The 21,456-nt window shown below is 38.9% G+C and overlaps 1 protein-coding gene across 1 annotated transcript in view; it reads right to left on the bottom strand.

Annotated features, from left to right (window-relative positions):
• LOC124538224 (DNA polymerase epsilon catalytic subunit 1) overlaps positions 1–21,456 on the bottom strand; it is a 28,879-nt gene that overhangs the window by 635 nt on the left and 6,788 nt on the right. Inside the window, exons 12-41 of the mRNA XM_047115205.1 lie at positions 21,023–21,132; positions 20,467–20,585; positions 19,625–19,764; positions 18,921–19,103; positions 17,959–18,077; positions 17,054–17,172; positions 15,610–15,811; positions 14,442–14,763; positions 13,377–13,608; positions 12,680–12,847; positions 12,311–12,475; positions 11,857–11,947; positions 11,653–11,777; positions 10,629–10,861; positions 9,949–10,074; positions 9,780–9,873; positions 9,321–9,502; positions 8,676–8,872; positions 7,426–7,576; positions 6,672–6,827; positions 6,131–6,263; positions 5,618–5,690; positions 5,402–5,546; positions 3,757–3,941; positions 2,872–2,996; positions 2,645–2,722; positions 2,410–2,567; positions 1,940–2,102; positions 906–1,081; positions 250–382 (exon numbers count right to left, since the gene is read on the bottom strand). Of these exons, the coding sequence (XP_046971161.1) occupies positions 250–382; positions 906–1,081; positions 1,940–2,102; positions 2,410–2,567; positions 2,645–2,722; positions 2,872–2,996; positions 3,757–3,941; positions 5,402–5,546; positions 5,618–5,690; positions 6,131–6,263; positions 6,672–6,827; positions 7,426–7,576; positions 8,676–8,872; positions 9,321–9,502; positions 9,780–9,873; positions 9,949–10,074; positions 10,629–10,861; positions 11,653–11,777; positions 11,857–11,947; positions 12,311–12,475; positions 12,680–12,847; positions 13,377–13,608; positions 14,442–14,763; positions 15,610–15,811; positions 17,054–17,172; positions 17,959–18,077; positions 18,921–19,103; positions 19,625–19,764; positions 20,467–20,585; positions 21,023–21,132 (4,603 nt within the window). The remainder of the gene's footprint in view (positions 1–249; positions 383–905; positions 1,082–1,939; positions 2,103–2,409; positions 2,568–2,644; positions 2,723–2,871; positions 2,997–3,756; positions 3,942–5,401; positions 5,547–5,617; positions 5,691–6,130; positions 6,264–6,671; positions 6,828–7,425; positions 7,577–8,675; positions 8,873–9,320; positions 9,503–9,779; positions 9,874–9,948; positions 10,075–10,628; positions 10,862–11,652; positions 11,778–11,856; positions 11,948–12,310; positions 12,476–12,679; positions 12,848–13,376; positions 13,609–14,441; positions 14,764–15,609; positions 15,812–17,053; positions 17,173–17,958; positions 18,078–18,920; positions 19,104–19,624; positions 19,765–20,466; positions 20,586–21,022; positions 21,133–21,456) is intronic.

Below are 21,456 nucleotides of genomic sequence, written 5' to 3'. Positions count from 1 at the left end.
GGTAGAATAACTGATGAGTGGGTGGTACCTACCCGGACGGGCTTGCACAAAGCCCTACCACCAAGTAAGTTTGGTCGTGAAAGAGCGACAGACAGACAGAGTTACTTTCACATTTATAATATTAATTTAGATTAAAGGAACCGTATTAAAAAAAAAAACAAACGAAAGACATTTATCTATTTAATCACATTAGTGCAGTATCTGAAAAACTGCTGACTTCGATTTCGATTCAGGTAGACCAACAAATACCTGATGGCATCGAGCGCAGACCAGATCTTGCAAGGTGTATGTCATGGCGCGTCTGTTCAACGTCTCGATCAGTCTCCACTCCAGCTCCTGGTTCTCGTACGCGGTGCCGCAGGTGGGGCACAAGCAGACGGGACTGTGGCGAGAATTGTTTAGATAACTTATTACACTGCTTTGCTTTGCTATTAAATATAACAATATCCCATGGTCACTATCATCAGACATTGTTTATTTATTTATTTTGGAAACATACAGTAACTATTGAATACATAAAAAAAACTTAAACCTAAATTGTTTCCTATGTTAAATAATTCATACAATTTTTACAGTTACAGTATAGATGCAAATAATTATTATTAAAATTTTAAATTTAACAATCTTCAAAGCTAATTTAAATTGAATTTATATGAGTTTATCCCAAGGATAGACTCAAACAATATGATTAATATAACTATTGTAACATGAACAGGCACATAGGAGACTCCGAGACAAAATACTGAATAATATCAATATTGGGGGTTAGTCTCGAAATGTATTGGTTAAGTAAGCAAGCGTTGGCACTCACGGGTCGGAGTGGTCCGTCCGTGGCCGGGCGGGAGGCGTAAATGCCTTTCCTCCTCGTAAAACAAAAAAAAAAAAAAGGCAAGCGTTGCACTCACGGGTCGGAGTGGTCGCGGTGCGCGTCGCGGCAGAGGTCGAGGTCGCGGCAGTGGTTGCACACCTTGCAGATGACCTCGGGCAGCACGCACGCCGCGCACGGCTCGCGCCACTCCGCCGCGCCGCTCCACTCGCCCACGCCCACCAGTCGCAGCAGGTTGCGCCGCAGCAGCGTCACCTGACAAACATTTTTTTTTTTTTTATAAAACAAAATCAAAAATCAAAGTATACTTTATTCAAGTGGGCTTTTACAAGCACTTTTGAATCGTCATTTAACAATTAAGTGAAGCTACCACCGGTTCGGAAAGTAGATTCTACCGAGAAGAACCGGCAAGAAACTCAGTAGTTACTTTTTTTCAACATTTAAAACAATACAGTCATGTTAGTTAATTTTTAAGTTAATACAATTATTAAATTAATAATTGTATTAACTTAAAAATTAGTTAATACTATTATATTGAGCCAACATCACATACATTACTCTGATCCCAATGTAACATAGAAAACTAATGGTAATCTACATCGACTCGGACGGGAATCGAACCCGGGACCTCAGAATGGCGTACCCATGAAAACCGGTGTACACACCACTCGACCATGGAGGTCGTCAAAACGCATTGGAGATATATATGTCACATGTCAACACGCACTGCATTAGCTAGCATGTACTTCGATCGCCTGTGTACCTTTTAAATTGTCCTTCACTAATTTATCATATTAAGTAGCGTACAAGTATTACGTAACGCAAATTTTTGTAAAACGTTACGATGTGTATGATACCCATGTAGGGCGAGCGGGTCTTTCTTACAACACATTACGTAACATTGTGTTTTTTTTAAATAAAAAGTAGGCAATCTAGCTAACAAGTTGGTAACGCTTATTCATTTACGTATTACGGGGAATCCCTCGTTTGTATAAGACTGATTGTCATTTTTAATTTGTTAAAAAAAAAAAAATAGGCAGGTGTTGTGGAGTAAAAATTAGGAAATCCAAGTCTTTTTTTGTAGTAATAGTGTCAGTTTGCGTGGTGTCATACCTCGTCTTCCAGGTTCCGGTCGAGTGCGAGCACCTTGCAGAGCGCGTTCACGAACAGCAGCGCGGGCGTGCAGCCCTCCAGCGCCTCAGCGCGCAGCCCGGCGCGCACGCCGATATCCTCCAACCGGAGCGTCGGCATGCGACGGTTAATTTTTTCCGTCATCCTGTTATTAAGCATTAAAATAATAATCAATACTCGAATGAGACTTAATCATTTAGATATGACTATTTTTAAATATTTAAGGTGAGTTATCTCCTTGAAAGCCAAAATTAATTAAAATTGTATTCAATGTAATAAATTAACTATTAAATTCGGTTACGTCACCAAAAGATATCAAGAGTAATAGATATCATACACATAAAAAACAGTTATTAGCTCATATTAAAGTGCTATAAAGTAAGAAATAACGGTGTATCAATAATAAATAATACTAGTATTTTTGAATAAAACGCCGTAGCGTGGATACTGACTGGAAGAGCTTCTGCGCCATGTCGCCGGCCAGCAGCGCGCGCAGGGCGGCGGGCTGCGCGTGCGCCGCCGCCACGAACGCGCCCAGCGCGCTCGCCAGCGCGTCGCGCACGCCGCCCGGCATGAACTGGCACAGGTTCCAGTGCATCGACACCGAGCCCTGCCGCGGTACCGTGTTAAATAACAAGCCCATTGTGTGTGACTCGATAAATTTGAAATCTATTTTATAAGTATTACCTCGTCCTCGTCGCCGTCTTCGGCTTCTGTCGGTACCTGCGATGATCCCACTTCGACTAGTCCCGAGGGTAATTTTCCCTATAAAATAAAAAAAAAAATTAAGCATAAAATAAAAAAGAGAATATGCTGTTTGCATTTGGATGTTTAAAATTATAGAATTGGATATGGCAGATGAGAAAAGTTTTATGTTTTATTACTTGTAAATACTATAAAGTAAATTGAATTACCTCAATGCCCGCGTAGTTGGCCTCGTCCAGCCACAGTAAGTACGACCAGCACTGCTTGTAGCGAATGTCTATACCGTGGAATAATTCTTTGTTTCTTATGCTCTGGACCACGAACTCCACGTAACCTGGAATTTAAACCTAGACATTATGTTCAAGCTAATAGGGTTTATTTTCCTAAGTTGGTTTCTCGCCAATGAAAGACGTGTGCCTTCTATGAATGTTTATTACGAAGTAAACAAGCAACCTATTACATTTAACTAATATACCCCTTTTAAATCCAACATATTACTTGTTTAACAAACGTAACAACCATATCAGCCATACATTCATATTTAACATCAATCTATTACATATAATAAAATTGGAGTGTCTGTTTGTAATATTAAAATAGCCCTTTTTTACTCAATCCATATGTATGTATACCTATGACCTTCTCTGGCAGATAACTGATATAATACGGAGTAACTTAGGCTACTTTTTTTTTTTAAATTCAAACGCATACAAGGTCACGGGCACAGCTTGTCAAATACATATATAATAAACTGAATGCTTCATTAGTCTAATTTTTATTTATTTTTTTCATTTAAATCATGGGCAAATTATGAGTCTGAGGCCATAGAGATTGTATATGACTGAATGTAAAAGTTTAGAGAAAAAGTTACAACAATTTACTGATTAAGACACATTTTCCTTGATGGTAAGGTTAAATGTGTATCATATTAATATATTCTTTTATTATGTTTGTAATCTTGTATAGTGGGATAAAGTGTTATGTTGTAAGGAAACATATCAATGTTAATGGGTAGAGATGGTAAACAATAGCGGTAAATAACCACTATGATGAACTGGTATTAAGAAAACTTACTATTTTAAGCTTATACTCACCAATGCCATCCATAATCGTATTTTTCTTAGTATGAAGTATGATCTTGTTGAAGTCAGCGTATACAATCTGCGAACCCAGTCGCTTGAACTCAGCCACCAGCATGAGGAACAGCTTCTTCATCAGGTTGTACAGGGTGCGACGGAGCGCCGGGTCGTAGAGGAGGGATGTAGGGGTTTTAAGCCATCTATGTACGAGAAAGTTCACAATTTATATTGAGGAATTTACAAATGGATATTGTCAATGAAGAGGAAGAAACTCGAAGCGCCAAATTGGTACTTTTGGAAAATAAAGTTCCTAATTTAAATTTGCCTGTACTGAAGAGAACTGATGATTGCGGGTTCAATCCCAGGCAAGCACCGCTGATTCAAGTGCTTAATTTGTCTTTATAATTCATCTCGTGCTCAGCGGTGAAGGAAAACATCGTTAGGAAACCTGCATGTGACAAATTTCGTAGAAATTCTGCCACATGTGTATTCCACCAACTCGCATTGCAACAGCGTGGTGGAATATGTTCCAAACCTTCTCCTCAAAGGGAGAGGAGGCCTTTAGCCCAGCAGTGGGAATTTACAGGCTCTTGATTTTGATGATATTGAAGAGAACGAGTGAAATGGTAAAGAAATAGTTTCATACCCAAGGTACAAAGGTTTCCATTTAAGATCAAGGATATGTAAAAAAAACTTTCTGCAAATTTCACTCCGTTAGGTAAATGTTTTCCCCTTTCTTTTCCGGAGAAGGTTGTTCTTTACAATTAATATAATAAATTAACAAAATATTATGTACAAGATTTGTTTGATTGCCTTAACATATAACATTGAAATAACGTTTAGATTACAGAATATATTCTAATTGAGTTGAGAATTCTAACGGAGAAATAATCATTTAAAATCATTTTATCCACATGTAGATGCCGCGGCTTTGTTCGCGTTTTATCATTTTGCTTATAAAGTGTTAGCCAAAATTTCCTACTGTACGAGCCAGGCAGCGCGTACAGTGTTATGTATCGTCACATAAGCATTTTCTATCATATCATAATATCATTTAGTACATAGTTACTTATATCAATCAGTATCATATATCAGAGACTTTAATTTTTTTTTTATAGGTATGGTATAGGTTGGTGGACGAGCAGATGGGCCACCTGATGGTAAGTGGTCACCATCACCCATAGACAATGACGCTGTAAGAAATATTAACTGTTCCTTACATCGTCAATGTGCCATCAACCTTGGGAACTAAGTTGTTATGACCCTTGTGCCTGTAGTTACACTGGCTCACTCACCCTTCAAACTGGAACACAACAATACTGAGTACTGTTATTTGGCAGTAGAATAACTGATGAGTGGGTGGTACCTACCCAGACGGGCTTGCACAAAGCCCTACCACCAAGTATCAACTATCAAATATTAACTATCACTTATCATTAAAAGGTCGTACGGACGTACATCCTTTTTTGGTCTTTCGAGCTTAGAGTTTGGAGTTCAAATGTGCTTCATACAAAATATCATCAAATTCGGTTCAGTGGTTTGGTCGTTAAAGAGCGACAGACAAACAGAGTAACTTTCACATTTATAATATTAGTATAGACTGATATATTCGAGTTGAATTCTGAAGGATCATCACCCCACATGTATAATTATTACTAACCTGTAGAAATGTGAGATCTGGAAGTCAGCGAAAACGTTTTTGTAAACCGTCACGTCCCTCAGCCACGATGCAATCATTGTTCGTAAGATTTTAAAGGCCGCGCTACACTGTGCGGTTTCGTCGTACGTCTCCGTTGCATTAGAACCTTTAATTAAATCATTTATTTAAAATCATTTCTCAAAATGTTCTTATTTATACATTTAAAATTGAACATACCAGTAGATGCCATTACATCCTGAATGTTTGCATGTTGAGCTCCGAACGAGGTAGCGACACTAGTGCCTTCCACCTGAAATTATATTTTGGGACGTTAGACGATAGACGATAAATTGGACCGATTTTCCTCTAGGTTGAAAGATACGGCCCCAGAGTAGTGGTAGTAGAGTAGGGGTAGTTATTAATATAATACATAAATAAATATTGGACAACATCACTTACATTAAGCAAATTGCAATGTGTGCACTTGTGTTATGGAAAATCAGAAATAACAACAGTACCACAAACATCCAGACCCAATATATCATAGAAAACGAATTAACTTTTTCTACATCGTCTCGGCCGGAAATCGAACCTCGGAGAGGCGTACCCATGAAAACCGGTGTACACTTACGGTGTAAATTTGATCATCAATAAGTAAGTGTAATGCTTCTAGATCGAATAAAGCAATTTGAGCTTGAGTTAGGGATTGAATTGGTATGTTCTCCTCGTGAGGGGTCAGGTCCGACTCGCCTGCAGGATGTGGTGCGCCTGCAGCAGCGCGCACACGGCCAGCGCGTCGCAGCGCAGCGCCACGCACACGCCGCCGTACGCGCCCGCCGCGTCGTGCGCGCAGCCCGAGCGCTCCTCCGCCTCGCTCACCAGCCTGCACACACACACACACATTGCTCACGTGACGTCACCATACAGAAAAGATATGAGCTTAAAAAAAACGATTGTCTTTTGGCATCGTAGAATTGAAGTCTATAAAGATGTTCGATCTATCGTTATAGCGTTGTATGTATACTTACTTTATACTGTGTGACCAGTTTAACTTGACTCTAAAATATCAGTATCAATAATGGTTACTTCTAAAGACCTATACGGCTAGATTAAAATATGTATGGGTGGGATAGGAATGGTTATGATAAAAGGACGATTAATAAATAATTGATATTCCAAATCGCCACAACTTCCAAGTTGTACCGGTCGTTTATCTTGAATCCAAAAAGATATAAGAGCTATATAACTTTCTGTGACTTATTTAAAAAACCGCATCAAAGTCCCCGGTTACCTGTTGTCGTCAATCTCCCTGCCGCCCAAATCCGGCCTCTCGAGACTGGAACACCACAGCACGAAGTTGTGCTTGACGAGGTGTCGCGCGAAGAACAAGTCCGCGCCGAACTGTGTGGGGTCCGCTGCGGTATTTCCCAGCGGCAAATGGAAGTAACTGCAAAATTACCAATATATAAACATGTTATATATAATTATAATTAGCAACCTGAAGTCATATTCGTAGCTTGAAAATTTGAGGTTCAAACGAAATATCAGGTCGCTGGCGAAGTCGATGTTTCACGGGATTCAAAGTTTCGACATTTTTTTGTTAACTTCCAAATCATTTTTTCGTTTTCGTTAGTATATATAAATGTCAAGTTTAATAGCTATATTCATAAAATTATCTGTAATAATAATTTAAAAGCGAAAGTAACTCTATCTGTCTGTATGTTGTTCTTTCAAGGCCAAGTCACTGAACTGAATTTGATGAAATTTCGAATGAAGCCAGGTTCTCTAATTCAAAAGGTGAGCGAAGTCGCACCAACGAATAGTTTCAAATCATATTGAACCAAACTCGGATAATTTGTCCTTAATTTTCTGAATGATGGTAAGATTGTTGAACGCGTATTATCAGGGGGAGATGAAGTCTGGCCGCAGTTAAGTTCTTAATTTTCTGAATGATAATAAGATTGTTGAACGCATTGTGGGGGACAGGGGGAGATGAAGTCTGGCCGCAGGTAGGTTTAGGCTTGGAGTGTGTGGCGGCGCCCTACCGGCACTGCTCGACGGTGAGGTCGAGCACGGCCTGCAGGTTGAGGTAGTGGCGCACGAGCGCGCGCGCGCCCACGCGCTGCCAGTCCAGCGCGCCGTACAGGCTCTCCGAGTCGCGCACGTGCAGCGGCACCAGCGGGAACTCCGACAGGCCTGCGCGACACAGCCTCCGTCAGGTAATCAACCGAGATGCTTTATCGACGAGATGATTACTGAATCAAATACTTCGAGTATTAAGTATTTGTATTTGAAATGTGCCAGCTGGAATAGGCTATTTGACTGGTTTTTAAAATCCATTTTATATTATTGATTAGAGGTTAAGGAACCCAGTAAAAGTAGATTTTTTTATTTCTAGTACATATTTGCCGAAAAATATCATATTAAAAATTACATATTTAAATAACGCGCGAAAACGCTACTTGGACAATATGGCGCTGCAATGGGGTCGGTGACGTCACTTTGCTGTATTTTAATCTGTGGTACATATAGTAGAAAAGCAAAGTTTACAAGAAAGTGACTTCATCTTAAGCCCGGCCAATCAGAAGCGTTTTGTGTCACGTGAGAAACGTTTGAAAAAATGCAGTTTTATATATTGATTTATGAATAAATTAAGTATTATTTTCAAGTTTCGTTAGTAAATAACCATTTTTAAACTCATAATATACACTGATTACAATAATTCACAATTTATTTTTCGCATTGTCAAAAAGCCTATTTAATTCACGGATGAAGGAAAATATTTAGAGGATACGTGCAATGTGCATATTCCAAATGTTGTTTGTTACATGTATAGCCAGCGTCCATATACACTGGATGCACATCTATTTTTATTTTTTATTTACAATCATTATTACCGAAAGACACATGAAAAGTGTCACCTTTTCGATAAGGTTTTGGATAAGGTGTTACCGCTAATGAACTGTTATTTATGCTCCCAACCATAGAAATGAAGATTGAGTCGAATGGGCATATCCCTTGTCCATTGAAAATGAACTGTCAACAGGTATTGTTCGGCAATAGGCTATTTGACAATGCAAAAAGTAAAATGACAATTAATGTAATCAGTATATATTATCAGTTTAAAAATGGTTACTTCTTAACGAAATTTGTAAAAAATATCAATTTGTTCAAACATCCATACACAAAAGTGCATCTTTTTAAACACAAAACGCCGTGTGAGACAAAACGCTCCAGATTGGTTAGGTTTACGATGACGTCACTTGCTTGTTCAGCTCGTTTGCCTACTACGCACCGGGCATGAGCGCCAGCAGCGCGGCGGGCGACAGCGCGGCCTGCAGCGCCACGAGCGTGGGCCCGGCGCGCTCGTCGCGGTAGCGCAGCAGCGCGCGCTGCAGGCCGCGACACACGGCGCGCGTGTCTGTCTCCAGCGCCGCCTCCCACACCAGCTCGCCTGCCGGCAGCGTGCTCTCCGCCGCGCCGCCCTTGATCCTGCAACGCGCCACAAAGACAAACTCTTTAACAGATTCATTTCTCATTTATACATATGGGATACTTTTTTAAATTGAGTCGAGATGGCCCAGTGGTTAAAGCGCGTGCATCTTAACCGATGATTGCGGGTTCAAACCCAGGCAAGCACCACTGTTTCATGTGCTTAATTTGTCTTTATAATTCATCTCGTGCTCAGCGGTGAAGGAAAACATCGTGAGGAAACCTGCATGTGATGAATTTCATAGAAATTCTGCCACATGTGCATTCCACCAACCCGCATTGGAACAGCGTGGTGGAATATGTTCCAAACCCTCTCCTTAATGGAAGACTTTTTAAAATTGGAATTCTTTATTATAAAGTGGAATAAATACTAAAATTACTCAAAGATTTCCATAGTCAAATAATAAATATGGCCTTAAATTTATTTTAAATATGAATCCAATTTTACTTCGCCGCCCGCTCGGCTGAGTACAGGGTGTTCATGTTGGGCAGCTGGTTAGTCTTGACGGTGTCCAGAACGAAGATGTAGCCCTTCTTTATTGGACCCAGTATCAGCGCCCAGATGCTCCGGCTCGAGTTGGGAGCCGAGTGTTGGTACAGGAATATATGTTTTATTGGAGATACGCCATCCTATATAATTAATTATAAATTATTTAGAATTATAGTTTAGTCTCAAAATTAAAAAGTTTATTTAAATAAACATGACTTAGGAATACCCCTCTAAAAAATATTTTTTGTTTAACACATATAAAATTTACTGTTATTATATTTAGGATATTATCAAAATATGTTTGTGTAACAATTATGGTGGGAATTGTTTTAAACTCAATTGTTAAGCTTGACCCACACATGTTAAATTTTAGTAAGCAGTTTGACTCGTTTTTATATTTGAAGATTAATAACTTACTTGTTTCTGAAGATAGGGTTGATGAGCCACGCTTTTGAATTGTAATTGGCTCAGCTTGAAAGTGTCCATGTTATTTGAACCAAATTGAACCAGCCTGTAATGAAAATATATTTTAGTTTTTTTTTTTTATTTGAATGTGTTTTAATTTAATAAAGAAGGTTATATTTACCGTCTCGCTTCCTGTGGGTCGACGGCGCAGATACATCCCAGTTGCATCAGCACTCGAAACTCCAAACTCATCTGAGTTTCGTATATGCCTTCTATTTCTGGTGCGGAAAGCTCGCTCATTAATTCTCTGTGGAAATATTTCGAACATTACAAATAAACAGAGGAATTTAAACGTACAAATGTTAAGAGTTTGATTACAAGTATATATATTTAAGGATCATGAATTCTAGATAATGTATTACTTGTGGTCGAAATGGACCGTTTATTTTTTTTATTAAATTCGATTATTTTTTTATTGAGTCGAGATGGCCCAGTGGTGATTATTTTTTTATCGAGTCGAGATGGCCAGAACGCGTGCATCTTAACCGATGAGTGCGGGTTCAAACCCAGGCAAGCATCGCTGATTCATGTGCTTAATTTGTCTTTATAATTCATCGCGTGCTCAGCGGTGAAGGAAAACCAACCCGCATTGGAACAGCGTGGTGAAATATGTTCCAAAACCTCCTCAAAGGGAGAAGAGGCCTTTAGCCCAGCAGTGGGAATTTACAGGCTGTTGTTGTTATTTTTTTTTTGTAAATAGATCTACGGCACTGTCCCAAATATGTGTCGTATCAAAATCAAATCGAAATATAGTTTATTAGAGAAGGCCCTCGGTACGATAGCATTAGGGCAGGTACTGACTGGCAGCGCTCGCGGTAGAGCGTCTCGGGCACGGAGTAGAGGTAGAGGTGGTGCGCGGGCGCGGCGCGCGGCAGCACGCGCGACACGCGGCGCCAGTGCGCGCCGCTGTCCTGCGCGCGCGCCACGCGCCGGTTGACGTAGAACACGCGCGGCACCTCCAGCCGCACGGCGTGCAGCTCCGCACCCACCAGCGCCCACAGCCGGAACAGCCCCGGCTCCGCCGTCTCCGACACCTGCAGTACCCATCACTTGTACTCATATCTTGTAATATAGTGTTGTCTTAAATTTTCGCGATTATTACACATCTAAATAAAACTAGTTATACCGGATTTGAATCGCGTATATTAATTATTTTTGGCATCCCGACGTTTCGAGCACTTTACAGCGTTCGTGGTCACGGGTAGACTGACCCGTAATTGTAATATCATCATCATGCAGCCCCTGTGTAGTGGCTGACGATTTTATTTCCTACTAGCTTTTACCCGCGACTTCGTTCGCGTGGACTTCAGGTTCGTCCCGTCTAGTGTAGTAATCGCTTAAAATCGCTTCGTAAATAAGCCATTATTTCTCGTACAAAGTAAAGGATAAAAAATGGTTATTGTGGGTTATTCCTAAGAGATAAACATATACCATCACGGACTTTTTTGTAGACCTTTTTAAGTTGTACAATACTGTAGTACATTGTTTTGATCTATCTTGTAGGATTCAGTCAGCGTTTGCAATGTAAGCGCAAAAAATGTGTTTTTTTACGACCTCACATTAGAAACCTCAAAAATTGTAGCCTATGTGTTATTCTGATGTATAAGCTATATTGTGGTAAAGTTTCATTCAAATCCATTCAGTAGTTTTTACGTGAAAGAGTAACAAACATCCATACATACAAACTTTCGCCTTTATAATAGTAGTAGGATATATCATTTTCTTTAATGATAATTATTTATACAAAAAATTTTAGGCTCCCACTGACGCAACCATCGACACTTGCGATTGCAATACGAGAAAAATTAAAAAAAAAAACAATTACCTGAATAATCTGCCACGGAGTATTCAAAAGCGTTCGCTGCGCTCGTCTTATAAAACCACCCAATGTGTTTGAGGGCCCGACGTTTCTTGTCATGACATTAGAAGACGTAGCGTCATCCAATCTACCTGTAAATATATTAAAGACAAAAATGAATATAAAATTGAAACTTACAATTACCAATGTAATAATTGCTATGTTTAATACCTCGTTTATTCCGTTTGCTGTTCAAGCCCCGCTGCTCCATTTGCCACATCCATTTCTTCTTCTGGAACACTATCCACGCCCTTCGTTCTTCCTATAATTAAAATAATAATTTAAATAGTAATTTTGCTCTGATTCATTGTAATTGATAAATATACTCTTGTTAAATTGAATCGTAAATATTTAAATAAAACTAGTTATAACGGATTTGAATCGCGTATTTGGTATCAGATACTAATTAAGAAATCGTTGGCGGTAGTTGTAAATAATATTTCCTTTGTTCTTCAAATAGACAAATGCCACCTTAGTCTACCCGTGACCACGAACGCTGTAAAGTGCTCGAAACGTCGAGATGCCAAAAATAATTAATATACGCGATTCAAATCCGTTATAACTAGTTTTATTTAAATATGTAATAATCGCGAAAATTTAAGACAAAATTATGAATTGTGAATACCTTGGTGTTTCCAAACGGCGGCGGGGGTCCCAAAGCTTCCTTCCACGTGGCGGCTTCTTTGACAGGAGATTCTTCTCTCTTACGTTTGACGCTGTGGACTATTGGACGGATGACTGTTGACTCGGTTACTTCTTTACCAATGTCTTCTATATCTACCTCTGTATTCTAAAATTGTAGAAAAGCAGTTTTACAGTTTTGTTATTATAAGAAACAACGCTAACCTAACCATCAGTTTTCAGTGGAAAATAAACAAATAAACACTATCCTGTTAACTTATAATAATTAAATTAATATATTTATACTTCCATAAACAAATTTGAAAAATACTTTTTATGATGTATCCTGAATTGGAAAATAGTTTATTTTTACCGCGCATTCGATATTCTCTGAAGCGTCCTCATCATCATCTCTGGGCAGGTCCTTCGGTTTCGAGGCAAACATGTCGGTAATCTTCCGCGTCTTGTACTTGTCGCTCTTCGCCAGCATCTTCTTATGCAACCAGTCCGGGTACTGAACGCGAGGGACCGGGTTATCCAGCTACATATTAACAGATCATTTATACTTCGATTTTAGAAGTCCTACCCTATTTAACATGGTAACTTAATTCTATCAGAACCCAGTAGTATGTGTATACTATGGTGATGTTAATAAAATTGGTAGTGTAGTTTTTCAATGGCAAAAATCGAACAAAAATACGTGGCGAAATCTATAGTCGTCCTTTTGGCATATACAACAACAACAGCCTGTAAATTCCCACTGCTGAGCTAAAGGCCTCCTCTCCTTTTGATGAATAGGTTTGGAACATATTCCACCACGCTGTTCCAATGCGGGTTGGTGGAATACACATGTGGCAGAATTTCTGTGCAATTTGTCACATGCAGGTTTCCTTACGATGTTTTCCTTCACCGCTGAGCACGAGATGAATTATAAAGACAAATTAAGCACATGAATCAGCGGTGCTCGCCTGGGTTTGAACCCGCAATCATCGGTTAAGATGCACGCGTTCTAACTACTGGGCCATCTCGACTTTCTTTTTCAGGAGTATTGCGTGAAGCGCGGCACATACCCCCTGCAGCGCGGCGGGGATGGTGATGATCTTCTGGATGGCGCCGCTGAGGCGCTCGATGTAGTAGGGCCAGTCGAGCACGTCGCGGATGTCGACGTGGTCGGGCAGCGCGCTGTCCTTGAGCCAGCGGCGCAGGTGGTGGCGCCGCACGCCCGCCGCCGACTGGAAGATGGCCAGCGGCACGGCGCGCTCCGTCACCGGCGCGCCCTCCGGCTTGCGCGAGATGATGAACCTGCCGCCAGGCGCGAGTGTTTTGTTTTTTTTTTTTGTTTTTATGGAATAGGTTGGCGGACGAGCATATGGGCCACCTGATGGTAAGTGGTCACCATCACCCATAGACAATGACGCTGTAAGAAATATTAACTATTCCTTACATCGTCAATGTGCCACCAACCTTGCGAACTAAGATGTCATGTCCCTTGTGCCTGTAGTTACACTGGCTCACTCACCCTTCAAACCGGAACACAACAATACTGACTACTGTTATTTGGCGGTAGAATAACTGGTGAGTGGGTGGTACCTACCCAGACGGGCTTGCACAGAGCCCTACCACAAAGAATTGTGTCTTAATGACCTCAACTAATTCTTTTTTTTTTTTTTTCGAATGGATAGTTACTGTTGGCCAGAGTGGCCTCTACAGCGTCACCGGGCGGGGTGGCAAGTCACAGAAGACTCTGCCGGAATCGACTAATTCACCGGGTCACCAGGTCTTAAATAGTTAACCCCAATTTAGCGTCCAACAAAGATTCCTCGTCCTATCGGAGAAGCTAAGGTAAGACGACTTGGTGAATTAAGTAAGTTTTATGTTCGCGTTGTCTGTTTGAAAGATATTGTGCAAAACCTGTTGTGATATCATACAGTCGATATTTAATAAAATAGGAATTGTATCAGAACTAAATCCAAAAAAAAAAAAATTGGCTTTACTTTTCAATAACGAATAATGCCATAATTATCGAGATTCTTGTCAGTCCGATCTAGATTCCCAACCGATCATAACCTTAAATAGTATCATTAAAGACTACTACGATAAAGTACACTTCGCTTTTAATAGATTCAGACTCAAACCTGCAAGCCAACCCGGCGTCCTTGACCATCTGATCTCCCAGAAACTCCGCCAGCCTCTTCGCGGTAGATATCGAGGTTGACTTCTGACCCCCGTAGTCTTCCAGCTTCTTGGACATAGATCTGTTTTCCGATATCAACTCGAACAGTTCCGAGTCTGGCATATTCGATCCCTTGCTGTACAAAACGTCAAGCCAGTAATCCGCAACCTTCGCGACGGCGCCGTAGCAAGATTTCAAATCGTTTCCTTTCAAAAAAGCCTCGAACACTGATGATTGGAATATCTTGATCAATTGCAGTTCACCTCGACGCTTTACTTCGAAACCTGTACAATAAAAGTCATATTCAATATAATGGTTCCCATATGAATATATAACCTAATCAACCAATGCACCCGCATTGGAGAAGCGTGGTAAAGCTATAAGTAAGTTATTATAATCTTTTAATAAAATCAGTTAGATATTAACAGAGTTACTTTTAACTAACAACAGTTTTCAGGTTAGTTTTCTGTATTTATATTCAGTAACATATATAAAGAGACTGTAATATCACTACAAAGTATAAAACAAAGACATTTTCTCTGTCCCTATATATGCGTAAATCTTTAAAAATGCGCAACGGTTTTTGATGCGGTTTTTTTAATAGAGTGATTTGAGACAAAGGTTTTTGTATAATATAATACATGGACAATATAGTAAAGAAACACTGATCATTTTAGGAGTTTGTAATGTGATGTCGTAAATTAAATTCTATAGTACATTTAGTATCAGTATTGCACCCGTGCGAAGCACAGACGGGTAGGTAGTTTATTATATAAGTAAAATTACTAATTAAAGATCGTTAAAAAAAATAATGTGCTAATTAATTGGGTTGTCTGGAAGAAATGGCTACTTAGCCATAAGACCGCCCGTTGTACTCTACAATATTATCTATTTTTTTTTTTCTTGTAACATATTATAATGTGTATCATGTGGTGTACAATAAAGTATAAATAAATAAATAAATTACCTTAATGTTGTCTTAAATTTTCTCGATTATTACACATTTAAATAAAACTAGTTATAACGGATTTTAATCGCGTATATTAAATATTTTGGACATCCCGACGGTCAACAATATTTAATATACGCGATTAAAATCCGTTATAACTCGTTTTATTTAAATAAATTACCTTTCAATTCAGCCAATGAGCCATCGAAGTTGAACACTGCGTATCGTTTCTTGAGTTTCTTCCCTTCCTCCTTGGACGCCGGCAGCACCATGGCGAGGTAGGGCCCGTCGACTTCGAAGAATATGGAATTCTCCGATCGCTTCTCATACTTCTTCCCTTCTGGATCCACCAGCTCATAATACTGATCATTCGTGAAGTGGTCCTGTCATAATAAAAGGCTTATAAAAGCGAGAGCTGAGATGGCCCAGTGGTTAGAACGCGTGAATCTTAACCGATGATCGTGAGTTCAAATCCAGGCAAGCACCACTATATATATGTGCTTAATTTGTGTTTATAATTCATCTCGTGCTCGGCGGTGAAGGAAAACATCGTAAGGAAACCTGCATGTGTCTAATTTCATCGAAATTCTGCCACATGTGCATTCCACCAACCCGCATTGGAACAGCGTGGTGGAATATGTTCCAAACCCTCTCCTTAACGGAAGAGGAGGTCTTTCTCAGCAGTGGGAAATTTACGGGCTGTTACTTTACTTTACTTTTTTTACTTTTTAAAAGCGAGAGAATGTTTTCATATGACATATCACTTTTACAAAAAACTTTGATCTAATCGAGTCTTCTACTTACGCACCCGTAAACGACAAACATGGCCGCCCGTGGAACGATATATAATTGAATTTTATGGATCGAATATGGAATCGAATATGGATCCACTAAAATCATGTAATCGAGATTATATCAAGTATCAAGCAAAATAAAACCTTTTTTAACGATCTATAATCGCACAAAATTATTAATATTCATTTACTATCAGCTACCATATTACACAGAGCGATAGAACATCCAGAAGATATTCACGCAGTCACTTCATTCAGTGAATTCGTTTGTTAGATCAAAGTCAAAATAAAAAAAAAAATTCGGAACGACTTATTTAAGCTAAACTAAGAAATCGTTGCGAATATTATTATTCATCGTAAAAAGGCTATTGGACAATGATGTTACGTACCATTTGTCATTATTGGACCATGAGGTCTAAGGCTTCAATAACATAACCACTAAATAATCAACCACAACTTTTACAAACATAATAACTATTAATTTTTTGACGACCTCCATGGTCGAGTGGTGTGTACACCGGTTTTCATGGGTATGCCACTCCGAGGTCCCGGGTTCGATTCCCGGCCGAGTCGATGTAGATTACCATTAGTTTTCTATGTTGTCTTGGGTCTGGGTGTTTGTGTTACCGTCGTTACTTCTGATTTATATAACACAAGTGCTTCAGCTACATACATTGGGATCAGAGTAATGTATGTGATGTTGTCTCATATATATTTATTCATATTATTTATGTTACGCAGTTAAATATGTGAGAAGGGGGAAAGAGGGTTACCTACATCCTAACACAAAAGGGCTGCGATATTAATCAATAAGCAATATAATCAACTCACTTTAACCATAGCGTTGAGCACGGCATTTGGGAAGGACACGTTGATCTTCTTCTTCTTAGCGTGAGTGGTATGGATGGTCACGTTCTCGGGGAAAGAAGAAGGCAGTATGCACCATATACCTTAAAATGAAATAATGAAACTTAAGCTCTTTGGTAACTGTAACAGTTGCAGGTTCATTCCATAGTAAGCTGGTCTGATGAGTTTTTATATAATACTCTTTATTGCACTGAGAAACTTTACATGGTAATTTTACACATGAAATTATTGTTCACAATGGCGGGATTATTTCTAAAAGAAATTTCTTCCAGCCAACCCAAAGCTGTAAGAGATAGTGTTATATAGCAGGTATAAATAGTGCAACATTAGCTACTCTTAGCAATATTAAGTGTTTTACTGTGGTTATTGACTATACCCTATTTCAATCGAAGAAGGAATTAAGATTAAATAAAAAACAATTCTTGATTAATATTTCTTCGCAGTTCCAAAGATCAAATACTATTGTCAATGTTCAACATGATTTTTTTTTGTTTGACAAATCCATAGTGAATATCATAGATTACTCGACCAATTACATCGCGCCAAATCGCTGTCAAATGTTATTTGTTTTTTTTTTATGACTTCTGTCCTCTTGTGATTGAAATAGACTATAGACAAATACCACTTAAACAAATTTACCGCTTTCTTAGATGGGAAAGATAATTTTGATTAATAATAATAATATATTTATTCTCTCCCACATTACAGTTTAAACGCATCTTAATATTAAGTACAATTGTGTGTGGGAGACAGCAGCCCAAACTAGGTTGCCCTGTGCTAAGGGCCTCCTGGCTCCACCTCTAGGATATCAACTATTTGATTGGTACAGATCAGTGAAATTTAGTTAATAATATATTTCATAGACCTACCATCAGTATCCAGCTCCAGAGGTCGGCCTATTTGCTCTATGATCTCACGGGCCTTCATGATAATGTTAGCGCCCGTGTAGCACACGATACCCGCCATCTCCATACTGTGCCACCTCGCACTGACACCATAATAATATCATTAAATTGCTACTCAAGTACTTAACAAAAATACTATAAAATATATATATTACATACTAAGTTTTGAATGTTTATTCTTACTTAAGTAAACACATGTGCAAGTTAAGATATAACCCGTTTCAAACCGTTTAACGGTTATTTCACGCAATGAAACAAGACGATTAGGTTTTTTTTTGACGTGAGTGTGCGTGTATGTTTTAATGTGTGCGTATTTCTTTAAATACGTGTATATCTATCAATATGTGAGCATGTGTTTAAATATATATGAGTGTGAGCGTGTGTTTAAATATGTATAGAATAGAATAAAGAATAGAATAATTCTGTATTTACAACAACACACTATACATAATTTCTATACTTAGACAATACAGCTGAAGAAGTATATATTATTAAGAAAAAAAAAAATCAAAAGATAATTAATTATTTGCACAGCGGTGTGTTGTTATAAAAGGAAGATCGCTCAGCATGTGCTGACAATCTGGAATAGTAATACACCAAGTGTCAGCGCTGATTTTCGCATGTGTGCTTTTTTTTGTGTGTATAGTACGACACAACTTAGATGTCGCATCGGCAAAATTCGTAAAACCGATCACATCCGAATTGAGTACGCTATCCCAAATTATCAATATTTATTTAATCGAAGATCGCTCAGCAAGTGCTGACAATCTGGAATAGTAATACACCAGGTGCCAGCGCTGATTTTCGCATGTGTGCTTTTTTGTGTGTAATGTACGCATGTGTGCTTGAATATTTGAATTTGTACGTATATGCGCGCTCGTCTTTGTTATTATAAATTCTGGGTTAGTTGGTGTGTGTTCACTGACCCCCTCCTCATGACGTAGCCGTAGAAGGAGTTGAGGATGCACTTGTGCGCGAGCTGCAGCGAGTCGAAGAGCACCTCCCGACTCTTGGCGACCTTGATCTCCGCCGCGTCCCCGCTGGCCACGGCCTGAGCCACCATGGCCTTTGCTTGCTTGTTCAAGGCCTTGTACTCGTAACGACGGTCACTGTAAACATTTGACCACAGATTACAAATATTTTTTTATTTTATTTTTTTATTTATAATTCATCAATAACATAAAATTAATAAAATACAATAAAAAAAAAGGATTAAAAAAAAAAAAACAAAAGAAGTACATTAAAAGTGTTGTACAATGGGCGGACTTATGGCTTTTAGCCATTTCTTCCAGACAGACTTTTATCAAAGTAATAAAGAATTGAGCGATAAATGTGGTGTTCAAACCCAGGCATGCACCACTGAATATTCATGTGCTTAATTTGTTTATTCATTTCTTACTCAGCGGTGAATGAAGACATCGTGAGGAAACCTGCATGTGTCTAACTTCATAAATATTTTGCCACATGTGTATTGCACCAACCCGCATTGGAACAGCATTGTGGAATATGTTCCAAACCTTGTTCTCAAAGGGAGATTATGCCTTAGCCCAGCAGTGGGAAATTTATAAACTGTTGCTGTTGTAAATAATTGCAAAGTATAATTAAAGCAGAATAGAGAAACATAACTCACCGGAAAGCTCTAACCGTATCAACGTAGAAGGAGTTTTCTTTCTGACATATAGTCGTCGTGCGCACTTCGGTCCTCGTGACTTTCGTCTTCTTGTAGGCGACTTTACAATAATCTGCCAGACGTTTTTTCTCATAAGCTGCCTGAAGAAACATCCAAACATTAAAAAATATTGAAAAAAAATGTAAGTATTCAACATAGTTATAGTGTGGACAGCATTTGCCTGTAATATGACAATCTGAGAATAGATTTTACGTTAGGAGACATTCATTTATTGCGTTTAACGATGTAAGGGCTAAGGGGCGTCGACCATTTTATGTCTATTTATACATGGAAGTGAGGAGTGTCGACAGTACTTATTTAAGATTAAAAAAAATGTGCAAAGTTAAAATTTCGCACGGATGCATTCCTTTAGAATCTTTGAACATTTAAATTTGTTACTTCGAAAAATAAATCATATTATGTTCATTTTCTCCTTTAGATTCTCCTTTAGCAATAAATATTAAACAAGGAAGGGAATCGGCCTATTCTTATTTTTCTTATAAAATGGGGGGGGGGGTCAAAACTACCTAAAATTGTCTTTTTTAATAAATTAATCCCTAACAGTAATGCCTCACTCTGACTGTCAGCAATTATGACAATGTAATCCTCGATTATTCTCTTAGATTGATGTTATCTTACAAATTGTATCATTTCAGGTGGAGCACAAAGCTCAGATCTTCTCGCTTAGTAACGTAATCGAATTGAACTATTACAATGCAGGTGAAGGCGATTATTTTCATCGAGTATTATAAAGAGCGTATAGATTATGACAGCGTTGTGATACATAATACATTTTAGAATACCTGGTCTTCCTTGGGTAACACGTGGAAGGCTCTTGGAGGTCCCCCGGGGTGCAACGGTGGAAATTTCTCCGTTTCCAATTGCTGTTGGATGCGTTGGTATTCACTTCTCGTTGCTGGCACTAATTAGTATATAAAAGATATAAAATAAACACATCTGGGAAATGGCTAAGTGGCTAAAACAAGTGAATCTTAACCGAAGATCGTGAGTTCAATACAAGGGTAATAACACTCAATATTAAAGTTGCTCTTACTTTGTGTTGAAGGAAAACATCAAGAACAAATTGCATGTATCGATATCCAGTAAGATTTACCACACGTGTGTCATATCTGCCACCTGCATAGGAGTGGAACAAACTCCAAACCAAGGGAAGACGAGAGTGTTTTCTCGGCAGCAGATCATATACAGGGTGTTACTTTTATTTAATTTTACATTATTAAAAGCCGTGACAAGGCAATGTATAGTGCCGTCAACTCTCTTAAGTTGTATTATGTAAATTAGGACAGTATATTGTCTTAAGTTGTGTAGTACAGGTGCGTATGTAAGCGAGGCACTAACGGAAGTCGCCGCGCCACTGCCAGTCCATGTGTCGCTGGCAGTCGGCGCCGGCGCGGTTGTGGTCGCACACGGCGCACGCGCTGGCGCTCACCATGGCCGACGGCTGCAGCCTGCACACACACACACACACATATATAAACGATACTCTATGCACAACAATGATTCGTTGACACAAAAATGATATTTTATTTTAAACCTACATCAAACTAAAGGTCCTTATTTTTCATAGTATCAATCATGAATCACTTTCATAGAACAGCATTCATGTCTTGGAAATATAATCTATTTCAATTAGTCTACATATATACAAAACACATACATGTATTAAATAATATTATATTCATAATCATATAATTGAAATTCTACCTGAGAATCGCTTTCTTTAAATTTTCATTTACGCTCAGACCTGTTTAATTATAGTGCCTTAATAAATA

This window comes from Vanessa cardui, chromosome 20, assembly GCF_905220365.1.
Source record: "Vanessa cardui chromosome 20, ilVanCard2.1, whole genome shotgun sequence".
Lineage (NCBI taxonomy): Eukaryota > Metazoa > Arthropoda > Insecta > Lepidoptera > Nymphalidae > Vanessa > Vanessa cardui.
This window is presented reverse-complemented; position numbering and strand designations above follow the sequence as displayed.